The sequence below is a fragment of the Dysidea avara genome, chromosome 1 (genome assembly GCF_963678975.1).
Source record: "Dysidea avara chromosome 1, odDysAvar1.4, whole genome shotgun sequence".
Classification (NCBI taxonomy): domain Eukaryota; kingdom Metazoa; phylum Porifera; class Demospongiae; order Dictyoceratida; family Dysideidae; genus Dysidea; species Dysidea avara.
Window position 1 is genome coordinate 32,376,449 of NC_089272.1, and position 23,384 is coordinate 32,399,832.

Genomic DNA, 23,384 nt, shown 5'->3' on the forward strand with positions numbered 1-23,384 from the left:
TATATATTTAATGGATTTGTAATTGGATTTCTCAGATAGTGGAGAGTCCCAGCTTGTGAGCTACCCCTCTGGCAGCTGTATACTTTGGTTTGAATCCCTTCTATTTAAACTAGGCGCACGCCCACAGCCGGCCGAAGGCCAGTTGTGGGCATGTGCCTTGTTTACTGAAATTGTTTTTGTGAAAGTGTGCGTGTGTGTGTGTATGTGTGTGTGTGTGTGTGTACCTACGTATCTATCTATCTACCTATGCCTGTCTGTACACACCCAAATGAGCAAAATTGTTAAATGGAAAAGCAGCTTTTACGTAAGAAGTAAAAGTTAAATGAAGTCTGTAGTAAACTTCCGCACAGATAAACTTTGCTCTGAGGTGGTTTCTTTTCGGCGGTCTGAAATACGGGTGTGGCGACTCTCCTCCGACTTTGTGAATTACCATCCCTTTGGGTTTTACAAGCGTTTAACAACTGAAAAACAACTGTGCAGGCCTTGTAGACTATCAGGAATAGCTTATCCCTTGGAGTTGGAAAGGGGGTGTATCCCCTACTTAAACGTACAAAAATGAAGGGCAGCTTTGAGGCTTTGTTGAGGAAATTTGTGGGGAAAACATGATAGTCAAACTATAAAACAGTTTAGGAGATACTTCTGTGCGTAAAGTGCTGATAAAAGTGGTTTGTTCAACAAGCACTTCCTTAGCAGTGAATAGCAACGTAATTAAAGAATTACGAAAATGTCGTGAATTATGAAATACGAGAATTCTGATAAATTAATTATGTATTATTGCACAACTAAAAACCTACGTAGTACATACTAACTTAATTTCAGATGAGTTAGCTAGCTGCAGGGCACCTGGTTTTTGAAGTAGCACAACATCAACTTGTTTCTGATTATGGCTGATATTATCTATAGTTACAAGTTTTACTTAGTTAGCAGGGCCAGCCTTAGCATTCTGGAGGCCCTAGGCAAAACCAAAGTTGGAGGCCCCTCCTGACAGTCAAAGCATTGCCCATTTGTAGGGCCTTTATATACATTTATAAGCTTGTTGTGTAAAACAGCATGGACTGCACGGATCTATGCAGTTACGCTAGCTATACATGTATGTATGCAGTGGCGGATCCAGAGAGGGGGCACGTGCTCCCCGAAGCTATGATGAGGATCTGAATAAGGATCTTTATAGTATATACACTTGATAAAGGACAGCCATTATTGTTGTCGACTTTTTTTTTGGTCTTCAACTATTCAGCAAAGTGCACCCCTCCTTTCCAAACTCTGGATCCACCCCTGGTATGGCTGCTGTTCTTGCAGCTTTATTTATATCCTAGAAGTGTTTGTGAAACTTATAATATAGATATCTTTCCAGCTCTATAGCACAGTACGGCAATCTTCCAACTCTTCAACTATAGCTGATCTTGAGACCTTTGCAATCGAAAAACCAGTGCTATCCCTGAGTCTCACCCGCTCAATCACCTTTATCATGAACAATACTTTACTGTAATCTTAGTGCCAATTTCCATCCAGTGGAACCACTCAGTTTCACCAAATCAGAGGCGCAAAACGAAGGATGCGCCAAAGCAGCACAGTCAAGGAGCGGCAAATGGCAAACAGCCAAACTACAACAAACCACAGCTTTTCCCTAAGTAATATACAACTCACATGCATTGGTCACAATACAAACAGACACTATAAGAAATCCATGTCTCTCCTATACTCCAAACCGTCACAGCACTGCAGGTCCTTCCATATTTGTTTTTAAATACCTACTATCACATGAATCAGCTCTGCACTTGAGTAGAACAATAGAGAATGTTCCTGCGTGCTTTGCGCCTGTTATGACGACATAAGTGCTTGTTCTATAATGATAATATAAGTTGATAGAAGACTATTCATAGCCTGGGAATACCTAGAACTGTTTACTAGCTATAGTGTATGGCTGCGTAAGGGAAATGTGAATGCAATTGGCTGTATGAATAGCATTTTATTGTAGATGTACATGCGATCTGTAAGCCTGAGGCCCCTTTTTTTGGTGCTCGGAGGACCCCTAACCCCTGAGGCCCTAGGCAGGTTGCCTACCCTGCCTAAGGTTAAGGCCGGCTCTGTTAGTTAGTAGTATAATATAAGTGACCAGTTTTGTTCATTGTATTTAGCAGCTATACAAAAGTATTCCACATGTTTTATGGATGAATTATCAAGCTGATTCTGAACTTAAAGTTCATGTGTGGTTGTTAGTCATTGCTAGTGCATGTGACCCTGAAAAGTGTACTGCATCACTAGCTTGGCCATGTCAGTGTTTGGCCAAGCTAGTGCTAATTGTAATTGTTCTAGTGTAATTCACTACTGATACATTAGAAAAAACAGCAAACGCTTGCATGATTTGTTCCATGGACATAGTTCTACCTACATAATTACTGTATCTCGTATTAAAATGCTGCTGCTACTTTTATGCTGATGTCAAAAATAGATGCAGTTTGCTACTTGTTTGATTGGTTTGGTGGGCAGCATTAATTGCATAAGCACTTTTAAAGTATGGCTATTTTTAAAGTATGACTATTTGACTATTCAGTATAATATTACTTTTGTTAGAGTGCCTGCTTATTCCATATGAGGTTTATCCGCAATTACATCACAAAATAAAAATGGCCTCGATAGTCGTGGGACTTTAATATTTTCGAGCGTTGACACATATGGAAGCCGCGAGTACTTCTGCTTTTGTGATCCAGGGCGAAGATGGAGAGCAACAACATATAGGTACAACAACTACTTAGTATAGAGATTGTTTTAAGCTAGTTTTATGTGTGTTCAAGGTGCTTACCCTGAAGGATGGAGGAAAGACGATAGCTCGGACGATAGAGTAGAGCGTGTGAGGATGGCTACTACAACTATCTCGACAACGATCCAGGACCAAGGCGATAGGCAACATGAATCACATAGGTTTATAACTTTCACAGAACAAGCAAGATCAATAGTGCACTTTTTAAAAACTGTATAGGGACTAAGGGTGCTTTGCCGCGACAACGTGTTCAAAAGAGCATACTTGGTGAGGAGATTATTGCTGTGTCCCAGATTGCAGAAATTCGTCTAGTAAGCGAGCAGAGAGAGAACGTTTGGGATTGGTAAAGGTTTCATTCCATTCATTCCTAAGGACGCTGCCATTAAGAAGGAATAGATCATTAAGATAAGAAGAGATCCTGGTGTTCATTTTGTAATAAATAAACATACCAAAGTTTGCTCTGAACATTTTGTTGCTGAGGACTTTGATGATCCACTTCCAGATCTACCAGTGTTACAGGCTAGTCTCCATAGACATGCTGTGCCATCAATTTTTCCTTGGCCCACCAAAAAGGCACATAAGCGAAGAAACTTTACATCAATGAAGGCAGCAGCTTGTCTCCAGGAATGTTCCTCAGGTACAGAGGAGTGCCTAAATGAACTGAATATTGATGATAGCCCCTGTATTGATGAGGGAGCATGTCATGACAAAGACAAGGCTGTACTAGATCACGATGCTGAAATAGAGAAATTGAGGCTACAAGTTAAAAATTTACAAGATGAACTGGAAGAAACTAAAAAAGAACCATCACGTTCTCTTTTCCGTCTGGAGAATATCAAAGACAACGACTATCTAGTAAAATATTACACTGGTTTTCCAGATTATACAACTTTAATTGTTTTTTATAGATAAGTGCTTGAGTCAGATGCCAAGTTGATGAAGCTGTGGAATAGCAGGAGATGCTCTGAAGTAACACAAGATGTTAAACATGGTCCACCATGTAAACTCCCTTTGCTTGAACAGTTGTTTTTAACCCTTGTCAGGCCTCATGCTGGAGCACAAGAAGTAGATTTATCAGTGAGATTTGGATTGTCACAGTCGTCAGTTTCTCGTATTGCAACCACCTGGATCAATCTGATGTACCAGAGTTTAAAGGCTATATATTGGTTTGCATCTTGGCATATTGTTAAGAAATATATGCCAGTAACATTTAAGAGACTCTATCCAAATACTTGTATAATAATAGATGCAACTGAGTTTGCCATTGAAAGTCCATCTTCTATTGTGTCACAATCAAGTACATTTTCTAACTACAAGAATAGGAACACTGTGAAGGTACTTATTGGTGTAACACCTTGTGGAGCAATATCATTTGTGTCGGATTGCTATGAGAGATCTATATCAGATAAAAAACTGGTAGAAGTTAGTGGATTGCTTGACAAACTAGAGCCAGGAGATGAGATAATGGCTGATAAGGGGTTTTTAATACAAGATATGCTTGCACCACTTGGAGTGCGCTTAAATGTACCACCGCGTTTAAAATCCAAGAGTCAGATGCCTGCTGAAGATGTTATCTTGATTAAGAAATTGCACAGTTAAGGATTCATGTTGAAAGGGCTATTGGAAGGGTCAAAGAATTTTGTATTCTACAAGGTGTGTTACCTGCTGCTATGTGGGATTCAATAAACAAAATAGTGTATGCTTGCTGTATGCTTACCAATTTTAGCCCACCATTAGTAAGTTGACTAAATGAAATAATGACATTTATTGACTGCTTTAACATTTTTCACATTACAACGAAATGTTATAATTATTGTGACGAATCTCTACCTGCAATTTACAACAATATAATTGTAGTTATGCCCAGAATGTCAAGTCATAATGGTTTATCCCATTAAAAGGATTAACAGTGGAGTAGGTTTCCAGTGCTGCCATTGATTGCAAAGTGTTTCTGCATTCAGAGGTATAAATACTACTCCTGACATCTTATCAACTGGTGGTGGCTGGAAAGGATACTTGCGAGCAAAGGTAGAACTATTGGTTGTAGCAGCAACAACTACTGTATGACATCCCTTTGCAAACCAATGGACAAAAGACGCACTTCAAGATCACCACCCCATGTGTCTGGCTTAAGTATCTCTAGCTGCTTACCAAGCTATTGCAGAATTGACAAGCCAGCTTCTAAACAGATAGATGGGTACTTTGACATAGTGACTTTCCTAAGGTGTAAACTTATTTTTTCGTTGCCTTTACAATTGTTGGGAATAAACCCAGCTTGATGAGCAACAGCATGGTATAGGCGACTGTAGTCTCCATGCACCACATGTTTAACTAAATGTAATTGCTGCATAACACTGGCTAATGACAATGAGCTGGTTCTTTTTGTGGCTAAAATTTGTATATCTGGGGATGTACACACAGAGTTCTGAGGTTCACTAGGGTTGGTCAATAAAACAGGTGTCTTGCAATTGGCTGGCAACACTGCAGGCTGCAGCTGCTTGGAAAGTAATAAAGGTTGCTTAGCTGGTAGCACAGGTTGCTTGATGGGTAACACAGGTTTATTAGCTGATAACACTGGCTGCTTAGCTGGTAGCATGGGTTGCTTGGCTGGTAGCACAGGTTGCTTGGCTGGTAGCACAGGCTGTATGGCTGGTAGCACAGGCTGCTTAGCTGGTAGCACGGGTTGCTTGGCTGGTAGCACAGGTTGCTTGGCTGGTAGCACAGGTTGCTTGGCTGGTAGCACAGATTGCTTAGATAGTAGCACAGGCTGCTTGGTGGGTAACACAGGTTACTTAGCTGGTAGCACAAGCTGCTTAGCTGGTAGTACGGGTTGCTTAGCTGGTAGCACAGGCTGCTTAGCTGGTAGCACGGGCTGCTTAGCTGGTAGCACAAGCTGCTTGGAAAGTAGCTGGGATTGCTTGGCTGGTAACATAGGTGGCTTGCTTGGTAATACAGGTTGTTTGGCTATTGGAATTTCATTAGAATGGCTGGTTTTCTTAGCTTCAGTATCTTCTTGCAGTGGTGTGGGCGTTGACTTTGAGAGGGATTGCTTAACTGAAGAACTCAACGAAGTGACGATCAATGATGGTAGTATTGTGTAGGGCAAAACAGCAAGTAGAAATTTGTCAAAATAAAACTTTTGAGCCTTCGCGATAGCTTTACTCATAAACTCTGGATCATAACAGATTCGTTGAATAAAAGGCTGATCAAGAGGTGACCAAACAGCAAAATCACACCATCTGCTATGGTTACATACATTTCAGTTTGAATCTGATAATAATATGCGTGTGATTCTGAAAGGATCACGTTCCTACCTTGTTCTATTAAATGGAATGCAGACACACTTCGGGTAGCTTCTAAGATGGTTTTCTTCTCACAAGAAAAAGGGTAGTTCACTTCCAAGCAGCCTTGTTTGTTCTCCTTCTCTGATGGATCAATAACAATTCTGTCAGGGCTGGCTGCTAACCAAGGTAATGAATTGTCAACCACAAGACCACACTCACGTACTTGAATGGCAACTGAACGACACTTTTGTTGGTACTCAATATATGCTGAAATGGCATGCAATCTTCCATAACACACTACAGGTGTATGAAGTATCTTTGGGTTAATCTTCTTCTGCACAAATGCAGTGCTGCTTGTGCTAGCTTTTCTGTGACACACTTCTTTCATCACAGAAGCAGTTATCCTCAATTTCCGCTCACTATGCCAAAGTTCAGAGGATGCCTGTTCTCTTGTTTTAAATTCCAATTCTACAGCTTCTTTTGGATTCAAAACCACCTTACCCTCATACAGTTGACGTATAAGATGCAGTACTGCTGGACTATCATTGTTCACACCATCAAATACTGTTTCATATTCTGTCCTATTGCATACACCAGTATAGGAATGATCATGCTTCACATAGCTCAGTTTAGCTCTAAGATCATTTAGAAATTTCTCCTTATGTGCATTAGCTCTAGAAAGCCTTTCTTGCTTTATTTCATCAAGATGAGTTTCAGGAGGCGCTGGTTCATCATCTAAGAGTTGCAAATAGCAAGAAGACCCATACTTTTCTAATAACAATTTAGACTGATTAGCCTTTCTCTTCTGCGAGGAGGTCTGAGCTGTGGAAATGGCATTATTGGCCTTTGCAATTTTGATTTGCTCAGTATTTGACAAGGCTTCCGTCAAGTTCCTTGACACATTTGGATCTACCAGCTTTCTGTTTATAGGACGACAGTCCCTCGGTGTTTCTTCAGCCTCAGTCTTCTCCACACCATATAGCTTCCTAACCCTTCATCTGTTGGCCTCGGATCATCACCGAGATGCCTTGGTTGTTCCAGGTTTGTAATCGTTCCGTGCACCCTTTAAGGTCATCATCTTGAAGGCCAGTCTGTACATAGTCCTCTAAACAATAAAGTGTGGCAGTTACATGATTACAACACCCTGATAGTCCAGCTGGACATGTGCAGTAAGCATGGGCAACATGAGCAGATGGGTGGAAGAAAATAGTGATGTTATAAATACGATCCTTCTTCATAGATGGTAAAACAACTGAAGTGATGCAACTGTGCTCAGCAACATTTGGCAAAGGATGATATTTAATTTGCTGTACATGCCCATCTTGAAAAAAGCGATAAGCTTTATCTAGTGTCCTAGTATATTCAGTAGGCACACTGGATTCCACTGATAAGGCATTGTTAGTGTTATTATGTACAGCTTCAGCTCTCTTATCAGCTACACTTTCCAAGTAGGTGACCTTCTTTAGCACCAATCTTCGATCCACCAAATAATCATAAATATATAGTACCAAAGGTAATTTTTGGTACATTATATAGTCTGGTTGACCACTCCTTATCTTGTGCACAGGGAATAGATTGCAATAACTTCATACTCATAGAGCCCGGAATGTGAGATGCAGCAGGTTTTCGGCTACAATTTTCACCATTGTCTGGGCCCACTAACAGCTTGTCCCAACCATACAGTATTTAATATAACACATCACCCTATTAAAGAGATAATACTTAATCATCACTAAATACCATTCAACCAACTCAGGTTTTCTTCCTGTACTTGGTGCACCATGGCAAACAAGCCATCACCTTAGCTACATCAATTTCAACTCTGAGGGATTCTTCCCATTTAGTGATGCACCAGGGATGTCACCCTCCTTCAGTAATTGCGCTTACAAAAACTCTGACACCAACATTGCGTCATCCAGAAATGCCACCTCTACATCGTCACTTTCACATTGTTCTGTTACTTCTTCCCCATTCTTCACAAAAAAACATCTAAAATTCAACTGTGAGTAATCCATAAAACTGGTTATGATAGCTACCTGAATCTTCCTCTTCCTGGAAATTGGAAGAATAACTCGCCATCTGCGGAAAGTTCCTCCGTTCCTCACGATAGACACCTAAAAACTAACTGTGAGTATTATCTATAATAAGTTGTTCTTGTACCTGATTCTCACTGCTCCCCCTTTTCACCCTGGACTATTGAAGAAGCATTGATCGCAGGCGCTACTCAATCGTCTTTCCTCCATTCTTCACAATAATCATCTTAAAACCCATAAAAACCAGCTGTAGTAAATGCTTATACTAAGTAGTTGTTGTACCTATGTGTTGTTGTTCTCCGTCTTCGCCCTGGATCACAAAAGTAGAAGTACTTGCGGCTTCCATATGTATCAACGCTCTAAAATATTAAAGTCCCCCTGACTATCGAGGCCATTTTTATTTTGTGACATAATTGTGGATAAACCTCATTCATTCACTATGATGTGCACTAAAAGGAATAAAAGGTGCATGGTATGAACTAAAGATACCAGTACTGAGTATTATTACTGTAGGTTCGCCTTCCTATGCTCTACCTCCTCAGAAAAACACTTTGTACAAATTTGATTGACAGTTGTAGTGTTTTTGCTTTATAAAGATATAGTGCAATCAGTATTAGAGGTGTGTGATGTATCAAAAGATTATCAATATTAGTGCTGGGCAGTATTGTAAAATAGCTAATTGTATACCTTCCATAAAAAGTATCACGGTATTACTAAAATTTAATATCACGGTATTAATGTAACAGCCATTGGTATTAAAGTAACTGCCATTTACCTCAACAAAAGCACCTAATACCTATGGTAGCTCAGCAAACCTCAGGTACACATTACCACTAACAAACTTGTATACATAGTTTGGTTAGTTGACTACATCAGCACCTGCCTACAAACATTGTCACATGTCTCGTTACATTCTAAATATGGAATGAAACAAACCCACAGGGAGGCCATAGTGCACAGATGGACAGGTATGGCGGTATTAACAAAAACAGGCGGTATCGAAACCGGTATGACTTAAATATCACAGATTACTAACAATACTGGTATATCGCCCAGCTCTAATCAATATTGCGATAATTTTTTGATATCGTATTGAATTTCAATATTACAATTGCTGATTTCAATAACTATCGAATATTCAATATTTTGCTGTAATTATCAAATTATTGAGCTGAATTTTGATGAGTCTACAGCCATTTGGTGTGTGATTGTGCAATCACGCCAGGTTCGATTCTGTACAATTTACCCATTTTTAAAGCTTATCTAGCGGTTTCTTAAGCTTATCACTGATGCTTTACAATGGTTTCAGTAAGTAAAGCAAATTTACAAATATTGGCCACCCATGCAATTAGTCCCCACACAATTAGTAAAATATCAAAATCGGATCGAAATTTTGATATTATACAATTGATATCATATCAAATCCTGATATCACACACTACTAGTCAGTACTCAAATGTAGCAACTATTTAGGATGCGGCATTTAGCCAAGTAAATGTAAGAAATAGATAGTAAGTTTTCTGTTCGGATATACTGAGCAAAATATTTCCAGTTATCGTACGAATACAGGCATACAGCTGTAGTGACATTGTCACTTATTATAAAAATATTGTGAACATGGCTTAACATACTCAGTACTTTAGAACAGAAACAGACATAACATTCATATGAAAGTTAAGTATGCATAAATCATTAATTGTGGAAGCAGAAAATTACAGTATCTTGATGGCTTCAAATTACTATCCGGATCGTAATTGTAAAGCGGATATCCGAATAATGCGGATATATATCTGTTTCAGCCCTAGTATAAATATGGCAGGTAACTTTATTGTAAATATTATCGCACAACCGGTAGTCTGTTTTTAAACCAGGTGCACATGCCTGGTTTATTCGTAAAAGGGTGTGCGTGTGTTCCTAGCTATATACCTATCTACTTACCGTATAGCCGGAAATTTTCGAGGGACAAAACTTTCGCAAATTTTGCGAGTATTGGCAGCTTCGTGAAAATATAATTGTGAAACGTTGAGATCGCATACAGCTATATATATTACCAATGTGCAATGGTTTTCTAGAATTTCATGAATTAAAAAAATGCAAAAAATGGATTTTACACAGTTTCACAAAAGTTTCGTTCCTTGAAAATTTCTGGCTAGAGTCATTAATCGATTCCCGGATGAATTTATATCCGGACACCTGTAGCAACCAAACAAATGGTTCCATAGCCCTGATATTTGCAGCATAGGAGGACATATGCATTGGCACTTAACATACCAAAAATCACTCCAATAGGTTGAAGCAGGTATGCATGTACTTGCTCATTGTTGATTGGCTACTCGAGCAAGATCATATTTTCCATTAGGCAGGTGCCAATGGTCTCAACTGCATATTAGCTATACAATTCCCCGTGCAATTGACAGGTACATGCAGCTTTGGTTGAAATGTATACTATGGTTTTTAACATGAAAAATGCAATTAACCATAATCTTATTTTGGAAGTTTGTCTAAGATTTAATTGTTGCGAAGTTCATGTGATACAACAGTGCAGAGTTCTTTGATCAGAAAAGTCGATTGTAAGTACCTGACTTATTTCCACATGCATATAGAGAATAATCCTTGCTTCAGGCTTGTAGATATTATGTACTTAATATTGCAAAGTCATGACTTAAACTCTGATGGTTAAAATTACAGCCCTTGAAGTGTCAGTTAACTTACCCCTTCAGTCTTTGTACTGAGACATTAGTATACCTCCATGTTATTTTACAATTCAAGTACTTGCCCACAAAAGTGTTTTATTGACACTTTTCTGCTGTTGCATGTAACCGAGGATCTCACTCGCCCTATAATTATCTACATATTTCTGAATAATAATATTAGCTAATCGTTAAGTAACTAGGCGTGAGTCAAAGATGCTTAACATTTTGCCCAAAATTCTTACAGGAATTCCCCAAATTTTAATCTTCGGTTGCTCCCATTATGCCTCTTAGGTTAACAGTATTTGTTTGGAATATTTTAGCTCTATTAGAGTATTTCACTACAAATGCATGACAATTTGAATATAGAGTGTTGATCTAAGGAGCTATTTACATTTGGTTGCAGTTTGACTGGCTGCTCTATTAGGGAATGTCGATTTACTTACAAGGACTTAAGTTCCATAGCGTGAAGTATCCACCTAGTATGTTTGCATTATGCTGACATATCACTCTAGCCTAAAATATTGGCATAGTAATGCAAGCTTACACTGTATAAGTAACTTTACCATAAAACTATAGAACATGATAGATAAATCATATGCAGGGATGCTTACATGCACACATTATACTATAAACATTACTGAGTCACAGCTAAAGAGCTACATAAGTAAAACTACAGTATGTATAATTATTATGAATACTGATGCTCCTTACATTTGAAGTGACGGGGGTTTGCTTCTTCAGAGAAATGGCAGCAGTATTTGTGAAACCAATTTTTGCAGATATCACATGCTATCCACTGTACTGTTACTCAATCATACACTTCGGCTGCACAATGCTCTAAAATATTAACATAGTAGTAAAGTTGGTAATGTTGATTCTAACAGTACTTACCACAAGAACTTTCACTGCCATCTTCATCATCTAGGAACAGAGGTCATGTTTTATAAGTTTGGTATACCATGCATATGCCAACTCACCACCAACAACTGGTAATTTATTCTGTGCTCTTATAACTGTGTGTGGCCATGTGTGAGGTATGGTATCAGAAAATACAATATCATAATTGTTAAAGTATTAATGAGAACTATGTGATGCTGCTAGCTTTTAAGTGTGTGAACATCTTCATTACTTGAAGATGTCCACACACTTAAATGATGTTCACATACTTCTTCATTACTTGTGTGAACATCTTCATTTCTTCTTCTTCTTCATCTTCATTTACTGGTGTAACTCACGTTTTACACCAATTCCTTACCTTCCAGAACATCCACTGTGCAAGTATCCAACAACTAAGTTTCCCGCCATTTTAGATAGTTTTAAAACCGAGGTTGACTGTATCAGGCGAGCTGCAAATTGGGTGGGCCCTAGCAGGAGGGCAAGACTGTGTTCAGAAATTGAAAAGGAAGGCCAAGGGATGAATCAGGCCAAGTTTTGAGCCATTGAGGTCTCAAAACTGGCTAAAATGAAAGGAAATTCACAGCAGAGGTACTTATTCAACGCGAAAGAGCTATACAGCCACATACAGTCATTCCCAGGCTGACCAGAGCTCCATTAGGCCCCACACCACACGTACAGATTGCCACTGGGTTCGGGAAAAGCAGCCAGCAAAACCAGACCACTCAAGTCTAGCTGATTTTAAATGTGGAATTAGATAGTTTATTCATGTAGCTGTGTGTCCTGGGTGAAAAATCGAATCTGCTGACATGGGCGATAAGACCGGTTTTCTCAGACTGGGTCACATATAATACATATAGTTGGTTAATAACTTAATTCCAGATGAGTTAACTAGCTGCATGGCACCTGGTTTTTTAGAAGCAGCACAACATCAACTTGTTTAATAAGGCTTTAAGCACACGTGATGAATGTCTATAGGCAACCTGGTCCTAATGCCTATTTAAAGGTATCATAAGTAAACTAGTACATTAAAAATCATTAATTTAAGTAGGGATCAAAGCAATAAAAGTAGTGAAACAATAGATGAATGATGGTATTGCAATGTAACTATGTGGGTAAATCTCTACATTAAACAATTACATTCAGTAGGGATTTTTCCTTAGAGCTATGTTGTAATACCATCATTCTTCTCTTATTTCACTAATTCTTATCACTTGGATCCTACTTTATTTTAAAAGGTCCACTTGATCAAGTGCACTTTTGTCCATTTAATACACTTTGGCTATTAGCTATTAGTGGGATAGGTTAGTGCATGTGATTTAGTTAGATTTTGTTGTGCTTAGTAGCTGTCGTTTTTTGGTCTTTACAGTATCTGTTATGAAAGCTTTTAAAACCATATTCAGAAATCACTTCCACTTGAATTTTGAAATGTTAGGAAGTATAAGGTTCTGTAGGATGCTCACACTGGCTGTTTTTAACATAAAGCTTATAAAGCTTCTTTGTGCCCACAGCCGGCCTGTGGCCAACTTTGGATGTGGGCCTGGTTTAAAATGTCAAAGTTGAGTTTGCTGACCAATGTGTGCAGACCAAGAAATATCAGTCAAACCAAGAAATTTTGCACTTTGCACTCTCTTAAGGGTGTGGTTGTACAATAGGTAATGATGCACATAGGGGGGAGGCTTGTCATCAGATGCACTTGACTCTGCTTTATCACCTTTTAAAAAACAAGTATATTTTTTAAGAGTGCCTCACCCAATAGCCCAAAAAAGCAATTGACAACATTCTAGATGTTCCTGCCCATTTTTATGGATATGCATCAAAATTTACAACATGGCTATATCCCAAACAGAAGGCAGTAGCTCTCTACCAAACTTACTGTTTATAACTATACCACTGGTAGGCTCCATCCCGAGTTACAAGTTAATCGATGCCTTAATTCTTTCCCTTGCTGCTGCTATCAAACTAAGTAACAGTAAGTTTATATTATGAAGGTAAGTTTAGAACTATGTATCTGAGAGATGAAGGTGCTATGCATCATCATGTGTCTAAGTAGTCCCTGTGAGTCTGCATGCATGCAGATATGTTTATGTAATCAACACAGTGTACAAAGGTTCTCTATAATTATGTGCATACCCATATACAGAATGCACAATAACTTTTTTAAAAAAGCCAATCTTCAAAATTACACAACTATAGATGAAAGTTTCTAAGGGATTGCTGAATAAAGCCACAAAACAAGAAGAGATAACTACAGTGGTACTAACCCCTTAACTCATGTTGACTTTTTTTTTACAGACGGTTGGGATTTGTTTTTACATACCTCCCAAGCAATCCTTTCTTATTTTGTGGGCAATCCCTGGGATACCTTCCCTTGAAATACATGTTTATTCATCTAAGCCCTAATAGGCAAGATTATAGTTTTGGCTAGAGCAGACCAGGAGACATCCGTTTTTCAGTGTGTATGTGTGTGTGTACTATTAAAGTTCTTTCACAACTTTAAGTGTTAGCATTGATCTTTTCCACTGAGTAACCTACAGTATGGGAAAGTGGTTCTAGGAATTCTGCTAACATCTTTGCAAGTCACAAAACTGGAATGGTCACTAATGCTGACATAATACATACTGTACTTTGTAGCACAACTACATTTTTATCAATAATGTAGTATGTACATATCCTTACACTGAATTCTTTTACATTAGATATAATAGTCTCCTTTACACCTGAGACTGCAGTACTATTTCCTGGTGGTAATGTGACTTTCTCTTGTAACATCACAATTGGGAGATTTTGGATCATTAATGTTACTACAACTCGTGTAGCCAGTGGTGAACTACCAGATGGATTAATGGCTGATGGAAACATGTTAATTATTACTGAATCAGCTAATGATACACTTTATGGATGTGGTGTAATTGTTGATCCTAATGTTTTTATTGATACTGGAATAGTATATTTGGCAGGTATCATTTTATAACTGTACTAAATTGTAGAGAATCCAAGTGCTGCAATGTACTGTATTTGTCATGTAGTGCCAATTGCCACATAGCTGAACTGTATGAGTCATACAGTTCAGTTATACAGAATATTTATGTAAGGAATGTTATGAAAACAACCCCACTCAGACAGCATGGTTGATCACATGCGTCACATTGTAAATCGCTAAAGTTGCCAGACTAATCCTTAGGGCTGGGAGATTATATCAATTGTGGGATTAATTGTGATTGTCTCTGAACGTTGTGATGTTGATATGTATTATAAATAATCATGATTTTGTGACATCACATGTAAATGTGTAGTAGTAAATTCAAAATAGTGGCACATAGTGTTGTGGAACAACATGATCTGTGAAACAAGCCTGATACAGTTCATTGTGTGAAGAAATGTTACTATGTAGTTTAAAGCTTACCTGTTAGATGTCATTGAATTCTAAGATACACATATGACTCATTAGCTGTTTGTATTGAGCTTTAACTGCTTATGGCCTTCATTATGTCGAACAGTTGTACACAATTTCACTTTGTATTAAATAATTCCTATAAAGTGGCGCATAAATGATGTTGATGCACGTGAGTTATAACATCGTGATAGTTATCATAACCGTGATATGTTGCATCCTACAATCATGAAAGTAACAAAATGTCAAAATCACTCAGCCCTACTAATCCTACCAGTTGGTTCTATGATTAGAAAATAGCTTATATGAATGCCTACGGGGGTATATACCCTGTAATATATAGTCTGATCACAAAAAATTGAAGCGAAGAGATTCAGGCATGTGAGAAGAACACTCTGAGCAAGAAGACCAGTAATTTATCACTTAAAGCACTGTCTATGATTGTATGTTCGAAAATGTAGCCCTTGGGGGTGTCTTGAGGCAGATACAGCACTCGTCTTTGTCTTGTGCTGTGTTAGCCTCTTGACAAGTCTCCTCATGTTGTATTTTCTGTATAGATGCATGATGGTACGTGATTACAATAGCTATATTTGTACACCTTTATTTTTCACTGCAAGATAACCTATTTAAAGTCAATTTAGAATTGAATTAGACTAGTTTTCAAAACTACAGTAGTATACCAGCTTGTTTTTCATGAAGCAATGAAAATATTGTACAGTGAATAATAAAGGAATCAACGAACTCATACCTGTATGAGAAAACACCACAAACAGTTGTTAACTCGCAGTACTACTTAAATGAAAGTATATACCAAAATGGTAGGGATATACCCAGGCTTAGAATAGTGGTGGTTAGAAGAAACAGGTTAAGTCCAAAAGATTTAGGATAAAATATAGTGGTGTACTTGGTTGGTGAGTAGTAGTGGTTATTTTATTTTGAGTGGTGGCTGGTCCTGACCATGTGGGCGCATCCCTGAGAATAGTGCTGAGCAGTAACTCCACAATATTGTAAACCACAATATATGAATAAAACAAGCGTTGTCCAAATTTTGGTGAAACTATGTTATAAAACTGCGATTCACAGAGTTACAGTATCCAGTGCTATAAATTAATAGTTAGCTGTTTTTCTTGCCTTACAATTAGTGTTGCACCGATAATAGGTTGAATAATCGGTAACAGCCGATATAAGGTGATTTTGAAAGTATTGGTATCGGCTACAAAGAGGGAGTTATTTGCCGATAACCTATACCCACAATCAATCATTAACGACAGTAATAAACATGTGACAATATCAAAAGAAAACAGTGAATGCAGAGATAAGCGGTAAACATTTATTTGCTGTACCTGTTTATAACTATGTAGGCTTGTTTATCTGTGAATAGTGTGACTGCAAGGCTGTAATAGGTTGTGTATATTTATCGGCCGCCCACACAAATAACCAATCACTATTTGCAAAGGGTCTGGAATCCCACCAAAACTCCGTTTGAGAAGCTGACTTAGGTGTTTTACAACCATTTGGCTTTCGTTTCCATGAAAGGGGTTAGTGGCACACTGGTAGCAAACATTGCAGAATTAGCCGCCCATGCAAGCAATTAATTTATTGCAATTAATGTTATACTCACATATAAACTTTAGATGATTTTTGCTCCTTTTCCCCTGACCTATAGAATTGAAGAATATCAGTAAATATCGGCATATTGGCTACAGGAATGAGTGAAAAATTGGTATTGGTAAATGTGAAAATATTCATATCGGTGCAACACTACTTACATTATTAGTGATAACTATCAAGAGTAAATAATGAAGAAAATTGAAGCAGTTCAGAGCAATTTGAAATAATACAAAATTCTCCAATTATTCACTCTTGTAGTCTAACATCACATGATGCCGTACGCATATGGCACTTAAAAGTTGAGATACTCTACAGAGCAATCAAAACTCAAATATATCACTCTACAAAAAGTATAATTCTTACACTTTCCAATAAAGCCTAATTATAATTATCAACTATGTGTTAGTAATATGATAGTTTTCCCATGATCTATCCTTATACCCTACAGCGATACTTTCAATACCATCAGCCCAATTGAGGAAACATGTGCATACCTATACAACCAGCTGGTTGTCAGTGTATACTTTGTGTAACTATACGTATCACTTCACTACACTGCCTCCTAAGAAATATTTGTAGAGAGTGTTGCTGCAATTCCAAATTATTAATTTTCGAGTATGTGTGCATGCATGCACGCACATGTGCAAGCATGCATGGGTGTGTGTGTTTGTATGTGTGTGTGTGTGTGTGTGTGTGTGTGTACATGTGTGTGTGTGTGTGTGTGTGTGTGTCTCGAAAGGCTCCAGGTTCAATTCCCAATTGTGTCAACTTGTTGTTGTTGTCTCCTGAATAAACTTTACTTACATTGTTCCAGTCTACCCATGGGGACCTGGTGGCCTGGTGCCAACTGAGAAACAGCACACCCAACTGTAACATCAATGGGTACCTAGAGCAAACTGGGGAAACAATATTATGGCAACTGTCCATGTCGCACACAACGGCTGAAGGTCCAGGTGGCACTTACGGTGCCCACACCTTCACCTTTGAGCTATGGCACAACCCCTTGCGGGTTACCAGTCCCCAGGAGGATTTTCCTGCACTGACTCATAAGTAGCACTCAGATGTCCCAGTGCTGGTTCAATGGGTTGGTGTGACCATGCCAGCGGCTAGGGCTGCACCGATTCCATCTTTTACCGATGCTTCAAATGCCAAGTACTCAGCTGGGAAGTATCTGTAAGTACAAGTACCAATATCAAGTACCGTAAAGTAGCTACTTCATAGTGCACTCATTTATTATATAGTGCATTTCATGGTATTCTTGTACACATTTTTAGTATGGTTCATGTTTATAATGAAGTAGCCAATCAAGATTCACAAAGAAGGAAGTCACTGAAATGCAAACCAGTGGATATTCCAGTATTCTTTTGGAGAAGTGTAGATAATATCATAATGGTGCTTACAAAAACACTGTGACAAAATATTCTAATACAGAAACAGTCACTTCTACCTGATTGCTCTACTAGAGTTATTGACTGTTCTATTAGAGTATATCGATTTTTTCAGTAAAGCATTTTCACACGTAGGTTTCAGCATAAATCATTAATTTTGCTGGTAGTTAGCTATTAGTGTTATACTTGATGCTTTTAGGCACCCACTGTGCTAGTAAAATAAGCAAGTACAAACGGATGTTATTTTATTCTCGCACATGATAAGAATCGATATTTGCAACAATATAATGGCCGATTCTGATACTTCATGAAAAGAGCAGTATCGGCCCGATACCAATGCCGATACTAGAATTGGTGCAGCCCTACCAGTGGCAGCTAAAGGCTTTTCTTTTGTGTGTATATGTGTATGTGTGTGCATGTGTGTATGTGTGCATATGTGTATGTGTGTGCATGCATGTGTATACAAACACGCACACACACACACAGCCATAGCAAAAAAAGAAAGAAAAAAAACTTTCAGCAAGCCTTCAGCTGCCATGCTAGCACAGTCACACCTACCCAGTGAACCAACACTGGGACACCTGTGTGCTACCCAGGTGCTATGAGTCAGTGCAGACAAATCATCCTGGTGCAGGTAACCCACAGGTGGCTGTACCATGTCTCACAGGTGAAGTTGTGGGCACCCTAAGTCCCACTTGGAGCTTCACTCACTATGATACAGTTGGAATTTGTTTTCCCAGGTGCCCTTTGATGTTACAGCTGGGTGGGCTGCTTCCCCAATTGACACCAGGCCACCAGGTCCCCATTTAAACAGCTGGGTAGACTGGAGCAATGCGAGTAAAGTCTCTTGCTCAGGGAAACAACAACACCAATTTGGCATAACAGGACATTGAACCTGGCACTTTTTGATTGCCAGTCCAATACTCTATCCACTTGGCCATGCTACCTCTCTCTCTCTCTCTCTCTCTCTCTCACACACACACACACACACACACACACACACACACACACACACACACACACACACACACACACACACACACACACACACACACTACACGCATGTGTGAGTGCATGATTTGCATTCATATGTATGTATACATGTATATTTTTATCTTTGCATATCTACTATACATAGCTGTTCCTGATATAGTTCCTGGTGTGATGGTTGATATTTCTTCTATCAGTTCCACGCCACAGTTCCCCGCACAACCTACACAGTTCAGTTTCACACTCAACTGGGGTGAACCATTTGCTAACTTTGATCCCATACTGAACTATACTATCATTACAAGTTGTAGTGATAACACAGTGTGTCCAGTGACACATGTTACTGGTAGTGATGTTACCACACTTGATATCAGCTACACTTTACCCATCATCACTGTTAACTATACTATATCAATAACTGCTAATAACACTGTTGGACTGTCAGACCCTGTGATGAGAATACTTACAGGTGAGTGGTAGTGTATGTATATCTTGTAGATCTCATGATGTGATCTTTTGTTTCATTTTTAACCCTCTAATCGTTGGGTTTTTCAGCGAAGCATACAATGGACTATAAACAGAGCTGTATTAACCAGTAGAATACAGCATTTACTTGGTAACAGTGTTTCTATGAAATAACACAGCTAGGTTGTTATGAAACAACAAATTCACAATATATCAGCTGTAAACATGATTCTTAGTAGGGTTCCCCCCTAAATTACAGGCATCACCCAAAATGCTACCTGTGTAGACTGGAGCAAAATGCCACAAAATTCCACAAAATTCTACCTCTAAAATGCTACCTCTAAATAGGGTTCTTAGTAGGGTTCTTAGTAGGCTTCTTAGGGTTCTTAGTAGGATTCTTAGTAGGGTTCCCCCCTAAATTACAGGCATCACCCAAAATGCTACCTCTAAAATGCTACCCAAAATGCCACAAAATGCTACCTCTAAAAACCATCATAGAAATATCATAGGTTATGAAAATCGCAAAATAGTTTATTTTGTGGTTTTCATAGCCTATGATATTTCTATGATGGTTTTTAGAGGTAGCATTTTGGGTGATGCCTGTAATTTAGGGGGGAACCCTACTAAGAATCATGTCTTACTCCATTCATAAATCACAGCATTTACCCCTTAAATTTGCATAATCCAGAAAACTGGATTTAAACTTGATAGATATGCATGCCTTACACAAAGAGCTGTAACTTTTGAACCGTTAATCCTATTGCTATGCAATTTACATCATTCTACTTGTGGTGTAACAAGGATTAAAATGATACGGCCAAAACTAGCCGTGAAAATAACTTTTCGGTAAGGAAACATGAATCCTTTACATACCTTTATAAAATGGTTGATACCTTGATGGTAGTTGCTCCTATCACCTTGCAAAAACTTCCATTTGATTCGTTGTGAAATTTTCTATCAGACCATATATGACTCACATGAGAAAACCCACAATCGAAATTAAACACGTGGCAAGAATTTTGAAGCACAGAGATTCCACTCGTCGCTGTTCATTGGTTTATAACAAGTAAGCCACTGTAGTTACAGTGTTCATTTAACCTTCTCCAAGTAGCCCAGTGAACACACTTTTAATCTATGTGTATTTGTAGGCTGTAAGAATTAAGTTAGTAAAAGTTACCCTACCTAGTGTCGCCATACGTACATGCCCGTATGGTGTAAACAAGCATTTCCAAAGAGTTCTCTGCAGGTTTAAGGGTTAAGATTATAACAAGAAAATAATTATAGGCAGCCAGATACAGAATTTTTAAAAAGCCAAGTAACTGCTATTTTAAAATGAACAGCAATAAAAACTACATAGTGACACAAAAAAATATTAGCTAGTTTAGGTAGGAAAATCCTTACTTTGGCATTGAATAGTTGGCGGTAACATGGCATGCCACTGTAGGGATTTTATCACACAGACTAGCTACCATCATTCATATTTCTTGTTTTACTAGTTTTTTATTGCTGGAACCCCTACGCCATTTTAAATATAAACTAACTAACTGAGAGTACATATAAACGACTGGATTTAATACTGTTTTAAGGTATTTGCTTATAAACCATTTCACTTTCAAGTCCTGTTTCCTTGAGTTTCCCACCATCATTTCCAACATTCATGCATAAAGAAACACATGGCACCATTCTGTGTCTTGAGAGAGTACAGTAGCTTGTAACTGTCCACAGTGTTACTGATCGACTTCTTCCATTTCTTCTTGATGATTGACATGATTAACAACTAACAAACCAGTCTTCTTTCAAAATGAAGCATTTTCATGATTACACCCGCACAACAATCTGCAAATTACATAGCATAAAAACTGCCGGTTAAACCCACCGTATTATTAAGCACACAGAGAAGTTGCAGTGCGTTAGCTGAGAAACCATTTGTTGCTGAATCAGGGAAGCGTGGCATATATACTACTGTAATAGCTACATATAGTCTAATCCAGTTTATGATACAAAGTCCAACAATTATAGTGGAACCTCTCTTAAAATACCTCCTTGTAAAGGACACTGTGCATTTAACCTCCTTTTAAAGGACAGTTTCACAGGTGCCAATAGATATTTACAATTTTACCTCTTAGAAGGACAACCTACTTATAGCAGTAAAATTTCATCAAAATCAGTTGGTCCCAACGCCTCCATTAAATAGAGGTTTCACTGTTTATGGTTTAACAAAATACAAGTATTTGTTAATATCACATCAAAAAGATGATAGATTGTTGATGCTTCCTTATACAGCACCCAATCAAATTCAAAATGTTAGTGTCATGTGTGCTCCTGTGGACGTGGACAATGAATGTACTGTGGCCTGGAATGTGAGTAATTTGTTTTGTATGCTGTAATTATTGCTGTACATTATTACATACATTATCATGTGTATAATAATAATTATCATTAAAGTCATAAATTATAAGTACGACATCTTGAATAATGGCTGAATTGCTGCTTAATTCATTGCATAATTGCAAATTTCTGTGGTGACTACTGAACCTAACTATGTATGAAAGTTCAGGAAAATGTTTTATGTTTAAGTTTCAGTCCAGAGTTTACTTCATTTGAATACTACGGCAGTTATATGTATATCTGTAAAATTGTGTATATATACCTACTTGTGTTTATGACTTAAGTGTAACTGTGCACTTATAACCTGTTTTGCTGTTTCCCAGGATCTAGCCTATGGTCCTAATGCAGTACCACTGTCTATACTTTATCTGGTTTCATATTCTGGAATAAATATAACAACTGATAGCAGTACTGTTATGTCTAGTCCCCATGTGTTCACACTACCACCAGTAGATGGTTCTGTTTTTGTTAGTGTACAAGCTTACAATGACTTTGGATCAGGAGGAACTAGTCTGGGAGTTGAGGATACTATTAGTAAGTCACAAAGATCCTTACTGTAGTCTATGTAGCTTGGAGCTTGTGTACTGTGAGAAAACTTGTAACTTACTCTTAACCCACATTGTCCAGAAAACTGGATTTAAACTTATGCATGTCTTACACAAAACACTTTAACTGTCAAAGCATTGGCTGCACAATTTATGTCATTCTACTCAATGATGTAACAAGTATTAAAATGACACCTAGGGTTTTACCCTTGATGATACCTAAGGTTTTACCCTGATGCTAAATGGTGAGGCGATACAAATAACTTTTTGATAAAGAAACACACAAATGCTATACATACGCTACCTTTATATAACTCAATGATGATTGCTCCTATCAACTTGCAACAAGTTCCATTCGCTTCAGAAACTTCCATAAATTTCTGTCACATCATATATGACTCACATAGACCACAATCAAAATTAAACAGATGGCAAGAATTTTGGAACACAGAAATGCAAGTCACTATTGTTCATCACTTCGTAATTCTTCAAGTAAGCTGCTGTAGTTACAGCGTTCATTTAATTTAAAGTCAAACTAGCCCAGTGGACACACTTTCGATGAATGTGTAGTTTTAAGCTATAGGAGCTTAAAGTTAACAATTTGATAGGTCGAAATCTCGTGCACGTGATTTCACTTGTTATTGTTGTCATACAAAACGTCTGCTTTAATTTTGTTGACGTGCAAGAACTTTTAGAACCTGTGTACAAATAAAAATCTACAAAGTGACCCTTTTAGTATTTGTATCATGGGTTGTGTAACGGTGATGTTAAATATTAATGACCCCTTATTACAATGCACATTAGTAATTGATGCTGGTTTACCGTGACAGAATATTTGTTACAAAAATACAATTATACCACCTCTACACTGTATATGTATTGTATGTACATGTTTAGGACCTTCAGATTGGAGCATGCTATGTACGTGTAATTTTAAT

General features: G+C 38.1%; 1 protein-coding gene across 2 annotated transcripts in view; it reads left to right on the plus strand.

The window, feature by feature from the left end:
- The window catches only part of LOC136249743 (adhesion G protein-coupled receptor L3-like), a 156,664-nt gene that overhangs the window by 2,830 nt on the left and 130,450 nt on the right, over window positions 1-23,384 (plus strand). For both annotated transcript variants that reach the window (XM_066041853.1, XM_066041857.1), the window contains exons 2-5: window positions 14,365-14,625; window positions 19,197-19,517; window positions 21,797-21,873; window positions 22,225-22,435. In XM_066041853.1, coding sequence (XP_065897925.1) covers window positions 14,365-14,625; window positions 19,197-19,517; window positions 21,797-21,873; window positions 22,225-22,435 — 870 coding nt within the window. The remainder of the gene's footprint in view (window positions 1-14,364; window positions 14,626-19,196; window positions 19,518-21,796; window positions 21,874-22,224; window positions 22,436-23,384) is intronic.